At 42.9% G+C, this 15,626-nt stretch overlaps 1 protein-coding gene across 1 annotated transcript in view; it reads right to left on the bottom strand.

Annotated features, from left to right (window-relative positions):
- Window positions 1–15,626, bottom strand: part of Abca13 (ATP binding cassette subfamily A member 13) — a 564,237-nt gene that overhangs the window by 454,072 nt on the left and 94,539 nt on the right. The window contains exons 18-20 of the mRNA XM_032916398.1: window positions 13,745–15,550; window positions 11,408–11,517; window positions 4,951–5,069 (exon numbers count right to left, since the gene is read on the bottom strand). Coding sequence (XP_032772289.1) covers window positions 4,951–5,069; window positions 11,408–11,517; window positions 13,745–15,550 — 2,035 coding nt within the window. The remainder of the gene's footprint in view (window positions 1–4,950; window positions 5,070–11,407; window positions 11,518–13,744; window positions 15,551–15,626) is intronic.

The following is a 15,626-nucleotide window of genomic DNA, read 5'->3' as shown; positions in this document are numbered from 1 at the left end:
GGGTCAGAGTGAGCTAAGGCAAGACTCAGACTAAAAGGTAAAGGGCCATGCAGTCAGGAAATAGGCATCATAAATGGTTAATGGCTCAGTACCTACCCAGCCTAGGCTTGTTAATAAGTGTAACAAGTCTTGGGAGCTAGAACCCACTAAACAGGGCATAGAAATGGCCTGCAGTTGTTTAGGAGCAAAAGGGGGTATTGAAAAACCCACAAAAATTATAGTTATATAGGGCCTGGGCAGGAACAATGGCAAGAGCGTGCTTCTGCTCCTGATGGACTAGGAAAGGACGCAGCTTCTCCCCACACTTAGATTTCCACTGTTGGCACATCCTCTTGGATGCAGGCTCCTTCACCCTCCCCCTTCACAGTTCTGCACACAGATGCACCGACCCAGCTGTTTCCTGTGTCCCGTGAAAGCAGGAAGGAAACGGGTGGCAGCAACTGCAGACAGCAGGCACGCTTCTGCAAGATTGAGATGGTGAGGCTGTGTCTGTCCATTTCTAACGTGTTTCTTTCACGTTCTGAGCTTTCTCTTGCTCCCAAGAGCGAGGCTCTCACCCAAGACATTTCACAGACCTGATACTCCCCTTCCTCCACTGAGATCCCTCCTCACAGCATGCTGTGCTGAGATGAGAACGTTAGGTACAATGAGCATTGACTTCCCTGCCAACTCACTTCTCAGAACACAGGTAGAACTCACTTTGTCTATTGGAGCCTCTGCCCATGGCTTGCTTCCTCCCAGAACTCCCAGGTCATCATAAACCTGATGCACATATAGCACCCCTACCCCTAATGTTACTCTTACATTTAACAAAGCAATTAGTTTGGCAGAAATAATTACAAAGAAATAAAGCACACTGTCCTCTCTAGTATCAGATATTGATAGAAGAAAAAAGAAATCCAATGTCCTTGAGCATAGGTGGACCAGGCTGCAGTTAAAGTATTCAACATAAAGACTTGACACTTGACCCTGTTGGTCTACAGCCTCGAGATCACGAAGAAACACCACATGTAAAAGGCAGCATACTGGCCCTCCTTCTCTGAGTGAGGCAGACCTGCATGACTCAAGCCTGAGGCAGATAACTAGACACTGCTGGTTTCCAAAGGACAAGACACGAGGGCGTATTCAGAAGAACCACAGGGCAATCTGATATTCCAGACACATTCTCTGACTCTAGTCAACCCAAAGTGTCACTCTGTGGGCGCTGATGCCTTTTGAAACCTAATTTCAGATTCCTACTGATCCCGAGACAGTTTGCTTTCTGCTGCTCAGCCCCAGTCGGAGAGGATAAGAGATGACGCTCTGAGTTCTCGTCGTCTGGATTGGTGAGTGGAGCCCTACGCTAGTACTAAGTGAACTGCACAGTAGAATACCAAGACATTAAAACAGCTAAAGACAACAGAGGTAGCCCTTTGCCTGACACAGAAAACCCCATGATATCACATGGACAACATTTACATTTCTGAAAGACTCACACTAAATACCCCAGGGCCAACGTTGTCAATTTGATATTCCTTTCACGAGGGAACATCAACTGAGGACTGGTTTCCATGAGACTGGCCCGTGGGCAGATCTCTGAAGCATTTTCTTCATTGCTGATTGACATAGAAGGGCCCAGCCCACTATGGGCGGTACCATCCTTAGGCCAATGCTTTATAAGAAAGCGAGCTAAACCCAACCTGGAGCAGGGCATCAAGCAGCATCACCACATGGTTTCTATTTGAGGTCCTGCCTTGGTTTCTCCTTATGATAAACTTTAACATGTGTGCCAAATACACTGTTTCTTCCCTCCAAGTTGTTTTTGGTCGTGGTGTTTATCGCAGCAACAGAAACCAAATGAAGACATGTTCTTCATCCTGACATGAGCAATTGTTGGCTGTCATCGTCAGAGTCTTCTTCTTTTTATAGAAATTAATATGTGCCAGTCAGAACAACTCATATATACACACTGGTGTGAACTATGGATGCTGTCTTGGGGGTCAGCTTCAAAATGTGCACAATGTTGCCTGTTTTATTATCATAAACTTCTCTTAGCACTCCAAAAATCAAGGATTTTGCTGTTTGCATGTTTTTTTTTGTCCAAGATAATATGCCTGAATTTGAATTATCTAAATAAAATGCTTGATACCCGAAGTTTTTCCAACCCTAGGTCTTTCTGGATATTGAGATGTCTGAATACACATTACAGTGCGTCTAGGGCTAGGGACCCACTCTAGCTAGACTCTAGGCACATAGTCTAAAGGAATCTCATACAGTACTTTAGTGCATCTGTATTTCGAGCGTCACCTATTCTATGTACATTTTTATGAGTGCTGTCATGTTGGTACCCTAAGTTTTAGATTCGGGAACATGTTATATTAGGGATTTTCAGATTATACACAACTCATCTTTACCAGGCAAGAATGTGCACAGCCTGAAAATAAGAAAGGAACTATTGGGTTAGGGATTTAGCTCAGTGGTAGAGCGCTTGCCTAGCAAGCTCAAGGCCCTGGGTTGGGTCCTCAGCTCAAAAAAAAAAAAAAAAAAAAGAAAGAAAAAAAATAAAGGAGCTATGTAAATAAACCAACGTGAAGGAGAACTACTTCGGCTGCCAGTACTATTACCTCTGAGGGGTTTCTCTTTCACACACATTTCAGAAGCTGAAGGCTCACACACTAAACACAGTGAGAAGCACACCCATGGTTCTCACACCTTTCTCATGCTTCCTCAGAAGAGTGACCTTTTAGGCCCTCATTACATCATGAGGGGTTAGTCTAGCAGTTCGAGGTCTTCATCAGTATCCTCTCTCTCTCTCTAACTCCCAGGGGAATCCAACACCCACTTCAGATTGGAAAGGGTCACTTTACCACACAAACAGTAAACCCTCAGAACCGTCCCTAGATAAAACACAAACACCTGGGAAACACTACCATTGTTCCAGCTTCTCAAGGCCTCTTGCCTTGTCTGTGGGCCTACTGACCTTTAATTTATTTGAACGAGTCCCCTATAAGATTCATACTCTAATTCAGTATAAGTTAGAGCCCCTGCCTGGGATTCCTGAGTATTCGTACAAGTTAATAAGAACAGGAACTGCCAGGTAGGGGTTCTTCAGCTGCCCGTCTTTGGTGTCTGCCAGTGTCCTCAGCTCCTTAAGCCCACAGTGGGCCAGCAGGAGTACAAAAAGTATCTTGCCAAGGCAATGGCTGCTCAGGGAAGAAAATGCTGGCCTGTGGGAATCCTTCAGCTATTGATTCAACAAGATGTCACACACTCCAAGAAAAGAGTATCTCTGAGGCATAAGGGAACTAAGGCACATATGAATTCACAGAGATTGTGAAAGGATGCATCAGACCTACACAAGTTCAATCTAGACAAAATCCCACCACTGAGAAAGAGACGTGAACACGAGACCCCACCCCTAACCAAGAAACCGTTTGCAACTGATACATGAGGGAACAGGGGAAATCAATTTTCTCCAATAGAGGGCCACACACTATGTCAACCACACTCCAGGGCAGGACCTATGTCCAGGAGTAGTTGGCAAGACAAAAGGGATTCGATGTTTTTGGTTTTGTGCCTTTTATTTTGTATTGTTTTGTTTGCTATGCTTGTGTTCTTGAGTTTTTTGTTCATTTAGATTTTCATTTTCAGATGGGTGATGGGAGCATAAGAGAGAAAAAAACCTGAAATTGGTTTGATAAGGAGTTAGGAAGGATCTGGGAGGAATTGGGGGATGAAAAAGAATATTACAAAATAACTATATAAAATTAATAAAAATTGTTTGCAGTAGGACAGAGTCAAGTGAGGATAGTGGGGTGAATATGACAAGGTATAATATATACATGTAGGAAATATAATGAAACTCACTTATAATTAATATGTGCTAATAAGAAATAAAGAAGTTTAAAAAAATCCTACCTTTCCAAAACATAGGTGTCTCAATTAGGGTTTTACTGCTGTGAAGGGACACCATGACCAAGGCAACTCTTATAAGGTCAACATTTAATTGGGGCTGGCTTACAGGTTCAGAGGTTCAGTCCATTATCATCGAAGTGGGAGCATGGCAGTGTCCAGGCAGGCATGGTGTAGTAGAACTGAGAGTTCTACATCTTTATCTGAAGGCTGCTAAGAGAATACTCACTTCTAGGCAGCTAGGATGAGGGTATTAAAGCCCACACCCACAGTAGCACACCTACTCCAACAAGGCCATACCTCCTAATAGTGCCACTCCCTGGGCCAAGCATATACAAACCATCACAATAGATAATAGATAGTTGATAGAAAATAAATTGATGGATGGATCAATATTGGGTAGGTGGGTATGATGGATGAACAACAGATAGACAGATGGAAAGGTGAATGGATGGAAGAACAGATGAGTGGGTGGATGGATGGTTGGACAGACAATTATTAGATGAGATGTATAGATAGACAGACAATCTTTTTGAGAGCACTTGTGCATTCCAGTTGTTTAAACACCCCACTTCCTGCAAACATGACATCACTGAACACAAAGCTAGGAAGCCCTACTCAGTCACAAGCATACAGCAGCAAAGAGTGCCACCATTATGCAGAAGACATGAATGCAAATGGTTCCCAGAGAGAGACAGTAAAATGTACCAAACCAAGGAAAACCAGGAAGGTACGTGTCCCAACTCTTCGTTACTTTCAATTGTCACATCATTTATTTAATCATATGTGTCTATAATTGGAGTTTTTAATGGTGCAAATGATTAATTGCCACTTGTAAAACCCCTAAGACTTTAACCAGCAATTCTCCTATCTGAGTAGTAGCTAAGCCTTGCATACCGTGAGGTTTGCAGGCCTCACTTCCATCATGACTGTACACCCCGTGTCCCTCTAGTTCTCAAGGTTAAGCTGTAACTATGGCTTGCCTGAGCCCACACCACTGCCTCACCTGGGCCAACTGCGATGAATACAAAATGTCCTGAAACATCATAGAAGACAAACCTGGTAGTGGCGATGGACTAAAGTGACTCCTTGCAAAGCAGACAAAATAAGGTGTCTCATCCCACCTTGCTTGCAACTCAGCATAGCACACAGAATATCCTTAGTCAGGGGAGGGTTTCCTGTCAAAAGAAACAGAACAAATGAATAAACAGTTCTCACTTGACCAGCTCCATCTCAGAAAATGGTTCGTTAAAGATCCAAATTGATCCAAATTCTTAAAAATTTCTCAAATCATCAAGATGTACAAGCACATAAGGGTGAAACAGCACCTTTTAAAACATCTTGGTTTCAGCTGGGCACTGGGGAGGCAGAGGCAGGCAGGTACGTATCCAAGTTTGAGGCCAGCCTGGTCTGCAAAGTGAGTTCCAGGACAGCCAGGGCTACACAGAAAAACCCTGTCTTAAAAAAAAATGTTTTAAATAAATTAAGGTAATTGGCAGTGGTGATTTGAAAAGAAACTGGCCTCATAGACACAAATGTTGGAATGTTTAGTCCTGAGGTGGAACCATATGGGAATGGTTAGGGGACGTAGCCCAGGTAGAGAGGTGTGTCACTGGCGATGGGCTTTCAGACTTCCAAAGTCTATACCATTTCTAGTTAAGCCTTCTCTACTTTGTGGCTATGTCTCAAGATGTGTTCCAGTGCCATTCCTGCCTGCTGCCATGCTCCCTGCTAGGATAGACATGGACTTTACCCCTCTGAAACTGTAAGCCTCAAATAACATCTTCCCTAAGTTGCCTTGGTAAAGGTGCCTCATCACAGCAACAGAACAGCAACTAAAACATTTCTTCCCATTACCTCCAACCGTATCAATTTTTGGTACTGAAGACATTCAGAACCCTCTCACATAGCTATTCTGAAATACCCAGCTGGCTATTGTAGCCTCTGAACTAAATAATCAGTAATAGAAACACAGTTGCTCCGCTGGGCTTTAGAATAATGTAAGTTGCTCCAACTGCCTGCTGGATCTCTGTCTCTTATAGACATCCTGGCTCTGTAGCCTCTGGTCCCCATCATTCTACTGCCCACTTCACCAAGTCAACCTGTCAGCTTCCACATAAACATGAGTATTCAGTGTTTGGGTTTCGATGTCGAGCTTCCTCCCTTAGCATAACATCCAGCATTTCTATCCATGTTGGTGCAAGTGACAGAAACTCATTTTTTTAAAGGCTAAATTCCATATCATTGGGTATGCATATTACAATCTCTTGACACAACAAGGCCTTTTAGGTCTAACGTGTAAATAAAGACTTGTCTGGGCTAAATCAGTTGATTAGAAATCTATTTATAATCTCTGCTTTTCCAACACATCTTTTCTTCCTGTGCCCCACTAGGTGGAATTTCCACACAATGACCCTTCTCTTACCTTCTCTGGAACAAATACACATTCACTCACAGACTTCTTGCTTATTATCCTAACATGGTTATAATCATTTTTGCTCATTCTTTCCCAGAGTGCTCTTGTGGAAGAATGAATTACGTATGTTGGCTTCCCCCTCCTCCACAACTTTACTAATCACATCTGGAAGCATCCCTGGCATTCCCCTGCCTCAGTCTCCACACCTCCACTCTGCTTTCTAATACCTCCAGATTCTGGATCCCTGTCCAATGCCACACCTGGTCACACCCAGGAAACCCCCAGGTTCCTAGCAAGTCTTGTACACAGCTCCCAGCCATTATCAGTTATCTTCTGTCTTGAGATGAGCTACAGAATCTCACAGGTTCCATGCTGTGCCTTAAATTCTTCGCCAGCCACTAGCCACCTCTTCCTCCTGCGCACTTAAAATCTGTGTTCCTCATGCCCCCATCCCCACCCTGTGTCTTCTGCAGGGGGCCTCTGCTTCCTTTATAACTGGTTACCTCTCAGAACTCAGCCTTCTCCAGCCCATACACAACCTTTCCCTTTCCTTCCCTGGCAATCTAGGGCCCTGGGAGCTCATCTGCCCGCGCACTTCCACTGTCTGGGTCTCATCTCAGCTTTCGAATATACTTGGCATTTGACATCATGTCTTCGTGCCTTCTAGGCACTGGGTCATTATAGAAAACATATATTTTTATAAATAGCTAAACAATAATTTTTCAAAGAGCAAAAGAAATTAATTCTTACAAATACTAAAAAGAAAAACGGAATGGGCTCTACTTTATCATAGCATGGTGGCACTACACCTGCAATCCTCGCATCTAGGAGGCTGAGGCAGGAGGATCACAAATTTAGTGCCAGCTTAAACTACATGCAATGTTTTTCCAACACACACACACACACGAAAGAAGGAAGGAAGGAAGGAAGGAAGGAAGGAAGGAAGGAAGGAAGGAAGGAAGGAAGGAAGGAAGGGTGGAAGGAAGGAAGGAAGGAAGGAAGGAAGGAAGGAAGGAAGGAAGGAAAAGAGGGAGAAAGTGGAAGAACAGGAAAACTAAAAAGAGGGAAAGGAAAAGAGAGTTGTGTGAGTCTTAGTTTTCTTTTTGTGCAGTGAAGTGGACTTAGGGTGGTCGTGTTCTGCATTTCTTCAAAGTCGGATTGTGATACCGTGCCTGTCAGAAACAGTGTCAGGCTTCTGGCCACCTGGCCTCTTTCTGCCCCCTCACCCCCAATTGTAGAGATTCAAGGCCTCACTACAAGAACATGGAGCAGTCTTGTCACTAGCAACAACTTAGCTTGCACCTAGACCCTCTGTCCTCCAGGGTGCCCTCTTCCTCCACCTCTCTTTTTCCTCTTCAAAGTCTCACTCCAGTCCCTTCTGCCTGAGCTTGCTCCCTTCTGACCTTGAAGACCCATTAGATATCTGCCCTGGCTTTCCAGGTCTGCCACCTCTCTCTCTAGAGCTCCTCACGACTAGTCTTCATTGATCTCCTTACTGGTGAAGTACTCCGACCTTGCACTGTCTCTCTCTCTCTGTTTCTCTCTCGCACTCTGTGTGTGTGTGTCTCTCTCTCTCTCTCTCTCTCTCTCTCTGTGTTGTGTGTCACTGTCTCTGTCTCTCTCTGTCTCTGTCTCTCTGTCTGTGTGTGTGTGTGTGTGTGTCTGTATATGCACATGTATGTATGTGTGTTTGTTCCCATGTATGCTGGTACACATGAAGAGCAGGTAGATGTTGGGTATCTTTTTTAATCCCTTGTCCATCCTTTTTACTAAGACAATAGCTTTCATTGAACTTGGAGCTGGTTGATGGACTAATTACTCTCAAAAGGCTCTGGAGACCCACCTGTCTCTGCCATCTCTCCAACACTAGGGCCCTCAAGCATGGATCACTACAACCAACTTTCATCTAAGTGCTGGAGATCTGGACTTAGGTCCTCATGCTTGCACAAACACCTTGCCCACTCAGCCCTTTTTCCATCCCTGACATTGAACTCTTCATTCCAAACATGACTCCTGTTCTCTGCTCCTCAGTTCATTAATTGATGACATGAGACTATTAAAGTGGAAAAGTGGATGCCCACTGACTGCTGCTGCTTCCTCCTCCTCCTCCTCTTTTTCTTTTTCTTCTTCTTTTTTCATAAACTTAACATGCACTGATATTATCACTTATGACATTTAACATCAGAAGGAATAGAAAAATGACACTGGACTCAACCCTGTATCAGCAATGACATTAAAGCCTCAAACGGCTAGACTCCTGGTGTGACAGAAGACCTATGTGCCTGTCCAGGTCCATTTTACCTCCTATTTCATTGAGAACCTCCTGGTTCCCTCCTGATCTATGGAAAAGAGTCTGCTCTAAGGAGGAAACTAAAGCATCACTCTTGACAACAGCCATGCCTGAGTAAAATATAAAAACTAAAAATTAGGTTTCTAATGTTCTTTCATGTATATTATTAATTTAGCGTTTGTGACCCAGAATGGTAAAATACATAGAAATTCAGGTACCAACACAGGTTTCACTCATTAAAAATCATTACTTTCTCCAACTATAAAATGTCAAAATAATTGCATCTTCAAACATGGCTCAATTGTGTATGGCAGCAGAAGAAACAGAGATTTGATTTAATGTCACCTAGCATGTCTCCACATAGTGATATTTTATTGAGCAGCATGATGGAAGTTTCCATATATAATACCTGGGGTTTGACAATATAGTCCAAGTTCATAGACAGTCTGAATTGGAAATAAAAATTTAGGTCTATAGATAGAGATTCAGGTGTCGCCTACATAACGGTTTTAGACTTCAGTTACATCATCTGTGTGCACTTTGGTCCTCTATCCCTCACCCTTTCATGTTTCAATCTAAAGATCAGTCAGTGCCTGGGTTCAAAGAACACCTCTATTTCACAAAGAAGGGCAAAGAGCAGAGCAGATCTAGTCCTCCCCATATCTCTCCAAAGAGCCAGCACTTAATTCCCAGGAGAGGACAGGAGACCCCATCCTCAAGCTGCCCCAGCACTAGGGAAGGAGAGCCACAGTGTATACACCACACACATGTGCCAAAAAAAGGGCTCCAGGAAGATCACACGTGTTACAGCCTCCTCTTGTCAGTCTTCTCAACTACTCTCTGACATAGATGTCTGCTCACCCTCTTTGAGACTCAAAGAAATTCTGTTGCCTGCCCTGTGTCTGTCAGCCAGCCTGAAACCCTGAACTCAGACTATTTAATATCAAGCTCTCCCTCCTTCCAGTACACCAGTTGCCATGATGTCACTGAACAAAGCCAAGTTTAATTCTGTGCCTCTAAACATGCTGGCCAATAAAGTCTTGTGCTACACGGAGCTATAATACCTTTACATACCAATGAAGCAGCCTGGCCTCAATGTGCCCAGCACTAACTCAATGACCCACTCAGTCTTATTACAGACATCAGTTGAATGTCTCCCAAGTCTATATCATGGTTCTTCTAGATGTGGGGTAGCACATCTGTCAACGCATATAGATGATCTCCAGCCATCAGGTTTCAGCTGTCATGCCTCTGTGTGGGCATTATTTCCCCATCATCTTCTCTCTTCTACCCTTCCTCTCAGCCACAGTATCCTCCTTCAGCTAATACCACTGGTCTGTAGAAGAATTTGCATTATTTTGTGAGTTTGCATTTAAAAATATTAGAAGGCTGATTCCTATCTTGGTCTCATTTCTTCTTCCTTCTGCCACAGATAGATACTCTTCTGCATACCTGGATCCTAACCATGGCTACCCACAAAGGCCAATGAGAACACAATGAGGCTAGAGACCTTCTTCACTGATAGTGGATTCTTGTCTTTATTCACAGTCTCTTTCCCGGGTAAGCTGGACTCCTCCTTGGGATATCTTCTCCAATCCCACACTCTGTTCATTTACACCAAATGAGAGCCCAGAGTATGCAGATGGCCCTTCCAGTGTCTCTTAAGTTAGGTGTTTCCACACAGATTGAGTGCATAGAAGTACTCATGACCAGCAACACACACACACACACACACACACACACACACACACACACACACACACACCAACACGGGTACATACTCTGGAATCTCGTGAATGGCAACATGAGTGTCTGAGGGCTCCTGGCATTCACTCATTCAATAAGAGTACACCTAATCAACATCTTAGGTTCTATTCACACATCCCTTACAAATAGGGAGAGCACATCCACAACAGCACAGAGGCTGAGCGTGTACATGGAATTATTTAAACAGCAATGAGAAGTCAGAGGTGCTTACAAACATATGCCTACCTGTTGGAGAAAAGCTCTAAAATAGCTAACTCAGTCTATGGGACATGAGAGACCTTATTTTTAATGACAACATCAACAGTAAATGGGGGACCGTGAATCTGGCAAGTATGTGATTCATTAGGTCAAAGTTACCTTAATTACCATGAACTAATTCATTCATAATATTGTGTACTATGGTGAGCATTGTAAAGATGTATAACACAATATGAGATTGATGCTGTTCTCACTGTGTTTATAAACTCCCGAGGAAAGGAAGTACCAGACATGATAAGGCAATTAAGTGCCAAGGCTATGGGATTCAAGTCCCCACACAGACTACTCGGCAATGAGGGACGACAACATCCATGCAAATACTGCTTACGGTGAATAATTATATCATAGTTTCTGCCTGAAGGAAACGGTGACTCTAACAGGAGGGAGAGATAAAAGAAATAAAAGCAAATAGAGGTCCCTTTGGTTGACAGTGTCACATGGCTCTTGAACCTAAGGGAGCTGTCAGTCCTATCTGAGACACTCCCAACCCTCAGCCAAAGAATACGGCAGGAATAACACTTGGGAAGACAGAAGAAACAGATTCATGAACAAAGATACAGGGACCAGAGAGGCCTGGTGTTTGGAAGGGCTATCCAGCTCGACAAGAGCAGGGGTCATTGAGGTTGGAAAGGCTGGGCCAGACCTCTCTGGGCCTAGTAGCTAGGCTGAGAATCATAGGCTTTGTTTTGAAGGAAACTCGGCATCAATCTATGTATCTCTCTGACAGCCAAGCTGTGAAAACTGGGACTGGGTAATCATAAGTACTTCTTACATAAGCAACCCACCTGCAAGGATTATGAGCACCCGCAGAGTCATCATCTCCACTCTGTGCAGCATCTCCACAGCTTCCATGGGCTTCTGCAGCTGCCGGAAAACTTGACACATCTCAAAGACACTTAGGAAAAACAGATCATGGTGTTAATGGATAAATACGTAACCTCTGAGTATGGCTGCAGGGTAGGCTAAGTTGTAACTCATGTTAAGGACTGTCTCTTGACCCAGTGCTACCAGGTTTACTTTGCATAAGCAAAGGAAAAGTGCAGGTAAGGAGGCTGGACTTCTAGACAGCTCTCTGTTCCTACTGCAGTTTGGCTGTTGCTGCAGACACTTGGTGTCTCCTTTTTCTTCTTAGTTCATTCTCTTGAGATACAAGAGCTGGTCACTGAAGTGGTTAAAGTGTGACATCCTTTGAGAGGATAAAAACCTGCACTCAGTAACAGTGTAGTCAGATTGAGGCAACGGTATTAAATGAAATAAGTCAGGGACAAGTGGCAAATGTCATATATGTCATCACTCATGTGGACTCTAAACAAGTTGATCTCATAGAAGTTGAGAATGGAAGGATGATTTCTACAAGCCTAGAGTGATGATTAGGGAGTAGACAGAGTCCCAGCTAGGAGCAAAACAAATTGTTGTTCTATGACACATTGAGGTGGGTATAGTTAACAGTAACACATGGTAAATTTCGAAACAGCTAGAAGAAATGTGTTTCAATGTTCGAAGGCATGATTGTAATCATTTAATCATACATATGTATGAAAAAACTACTTCATTCCCCGTAAATAAACGTCAATCAAAATTAAAATAGAAAATGTTTGAAACATGTTGAGTCATGTGTTGAAGTACACACCTGCAATCTAGCACTTGGCAGACTGGCTCCTGAGATCATGGTTAGCCTGGGCTATGTAGAAAGAAGAAGAAAGGGGGGTGGGGAGACAGAGGAAGAAATGAAGAAGGGAAGGAGTAAGGGAGAAAAGGAAGAGAGAGAAAGGAAGGAAAGAAGGAAGGGAGGAAGGTAGGGAGGGGGAAGGAAGGAAGGAAGAAAGGAAGGAAGGAAGGAAGGAAGAAAAAGAAGGGCATATAGATGTAAAGTGAAAGTTTTATCTGTGGAGAAATGAAAGTCTCTGTTGAAAGCTGAGTTCAGAGAACAGAAGTTGCCAGGATTACCTCCAGTTTGAAAGAAAATCCCAAGCAGAACAGGACACTCAAGCACTGGAGTTGAGGATCAAAGACAGTGAGGAGATAAAGCAGGAGTCCCCGGAAGCCAGCATTTAAAATGTGAAATAATGAGACATCTGTTTCACCAAGTAAGGACATCATTCCAAGCCGTAAAAAATTATCACATTCAGAAGATAGTTCTGTAGCAACAGAACTAACAGGAAGTAGATCAGCCTGTCTGGTGGCAAATGAGATAGTATTTACATAACATCTCTAAATTGCCACTTGGGGTTGAGAGAAAAGTAAACAGGAAAGGACCACAAGATCGCTAGCCTTCTCACTTCCAGGAATCACAGCTGAGTCAGGGAGAGCATTCTGATGTACAGGGTTCTGTACATCGAAGGAGACAAATCCTCCATCCCAAGGCAGCAGGCTAATTCTGGAGCTGGATTTAATGACACTGGAGCTTTTAAGAACAAGTTTCCAGCAAGGTGTGGTGGCACATACCTTTCACAGTAGTCCATTGGAGGTTTCAGATTGTGAGTTTAATGCCTGTCTTTTAATCTAACATTTAGGGATGGGAGGGGTTAGAAGCAAATCATCATTGAGGCCTGAGTTTAAGGAGGGCAGGAGTCATTGGCTGCCTATCCATTTCCTATGGTTAGTTACAACTGAAAGCGATATCTTGTGACGGAACTGGATAGTTCACTTTCATGATTACGTACCCAATAGTGGTACCTGTGGCTACTGTGGTTATATGTGATCGGCACACCTGACTTGTCAGTATTTCACAATTCATTATGCTATTATTTTATTGACATATAATAGCAATACATACTACTGAGATACAAAGTAGTGCTGGTGCCACAATACATGCATAAGTATAGTGATCGATCTATCTTCTCAAATATGACGCATATATCCAGTCTCAGAACAAGTGACTACTTTGGGATTTGAAAAGAAATCAATCCAAATCATACTTGCATGCCAAATAATGAGGCAAACATGGAAAAGAAAATGTTGACTTAGATCATTCTGTGTGGATGCTGGCTTCAAAGTACGATGGAAGTTAAAATTGAGAAAAACTGCTGACTCTGGTTTCATATGCGTACTTCTTGGGAGTCGAGTGCTACAATACTACAATAAATAAAATAATAAGTTAAGCAAAATAGGGATTAAAATACCTTTGCTCAGCTTGTGGGACTTTCTGCCACTGTTCAATCGATACAAATAATGCCTTCAGGAATTTCTGGAGGGATGACATTGGTCCCGAGCCATGAGGAATTGCCATCATTTCTTCCTTGGTTCTCCCATCCTCTGCTAATGTGACATTCTGGTGAGGGGCTGAATTCGAAAAACTGTTGTAATCTGGATGAAACAACGTATGTGTGAAATGTGTCCACTGAGTGTTGTCTAAGGGCAGCCCTCCTCTTGAGAAGCCTGCTCCGCTGAGACCAATCAAGACCGCCTTTGCAAGCTGATAGCGAGTGGTGTTCTGAATCAGTGACAAATTGGAAAATGAATCTTGGTTGAAATCATCTAGAGAGTTGCTGGGAATTTCACTAGAGGCCTCTACAACTGATTCTATGGTCTTTAAAAGGTCATTTGGATTCCGGGCAAATGTCAACAGAAGATTAAAAATATCCCAGTTATCTTCCTTTAAGCCATTCCAAAGAGCTTGTAATGTGAGGTCAATCACCATTTTCAAGAAAGTTTCTCTTTCTGTGCTGTTATCTGTTAACATTCCATCCAAAAAGTGGATTATATCATGACTTCTCTCCTGTTTCAGGACCTGAGGACGGCTGGTAGAAGAGAGCTCATAAAGCTTCAAGAAGTCCATTTGGTTTGTGATGTTACTTATAGGCACTAAACACTCTAGAATTTCTTCCCATAAGTCACCAGCATCAATTGAGAAATTTTGAGTCCTGTTTTTAATCATCACCACAAGATGCTCCCAATCTCTCGAGCTGATTTTTATAGAAGTTAAGTTTCCAGCCAGTTCTTCCAAAATCTCAGAAAAGTCTCTGGACTGGTTGACATAGGAAAGCATGCTAGATGATATGCTGAAAACATCAGAGTCCTGTGATACATTAGGTGTTATTCCAACCATTCCAAAGGCCAAGTCAAGAAATGGTATCAACAATTCCTTTGTCTTTTCAAGTATAAAAGGATCTACTTTTTTCAAAGTAATTATCTGTTTCACATGACGTTGAACACTTTGCAGCATGATGGAATACAAAGTGTCAAAGAATTTCCCAGAGTCCTCTCTACTAAAGATGGAGAGGGTTCTCAACATCGTAGCCATCTTTCTTGAAACTTTTTTAGCTAGGTTGAGAAGTCTCACTATGGAGTCCACTGATGAGGCAAGACTGCCTAGTTCAGTGGTGCTATTCACCAGCATAGTCAGAGTTCTAGATATTTGTAAGGCTGACTCCAAGACGTGACTTTCTTCACCAACTCGGGAAATGGTTACAAATAATCTCGTAGTTGATTCTAGTGTTTCTCTGTTTCTTAGGGGGAAGGAACTGTTGACAACAGAAAACAAGTCATTTAGCTTAGCAACCATGGTGTGATGGAGCATAGGATAGGAGGAAGGGCAGGCCTGAGTAGTTGAGTGTAAGACTACGTCCATAATAGTAGCCATTTCTGCAGAACTTTCCTGTACCACGTGGAGAACAGACCTGAGATTTTGGTTGAATTTGGAGAGGTCCTCAGAAGTATTAACCTGGGAGAGAAACTGAGCCACTACTGTAAAAAAGTCCAAATGGCCTTCAGTGTCAGTTTTCACCATGGGTTCCCTTGGATCTGCATGAGATAAACCTTTCAGGATTACAGACAGTTCTCTGTTGCCTAACGAAATTGAGTCCTTAATCAGATAATATATTGTCTTGAGACTTGAGAAAATGTTCATCGATGGGCTCTTGTTCATCCAGGTAAAGACTGGATCCAATTTCAGACTTGCAAGAATTTTATCTCTGGGAACAAATTTACATAGTTGAAAATATTAAATATTTTTAATTTCATGTTTTATAAACTAGTAAAGATTAAAATATGGTGATATCATGA

This window comes from Rattus rattus, chromosome 11, assembly GCF_011064425.1.
Source record: "Rattus rattus isolate New Zealand chromosome 11, Rrattus_CSIRO_v1, whole genome shotgun sequence".
In the NCBI taxonomy this organism is placed as follows: Eukaryota; Metazoa; Chordata; class Mammalia; order Rodentia; family Muridae; genus Rattus; species Rattus rattus.
Note: the sequence above shows the minus strand (reverse complement) of the source record. Positions and strands in the feature narration are given on the sequence as shown.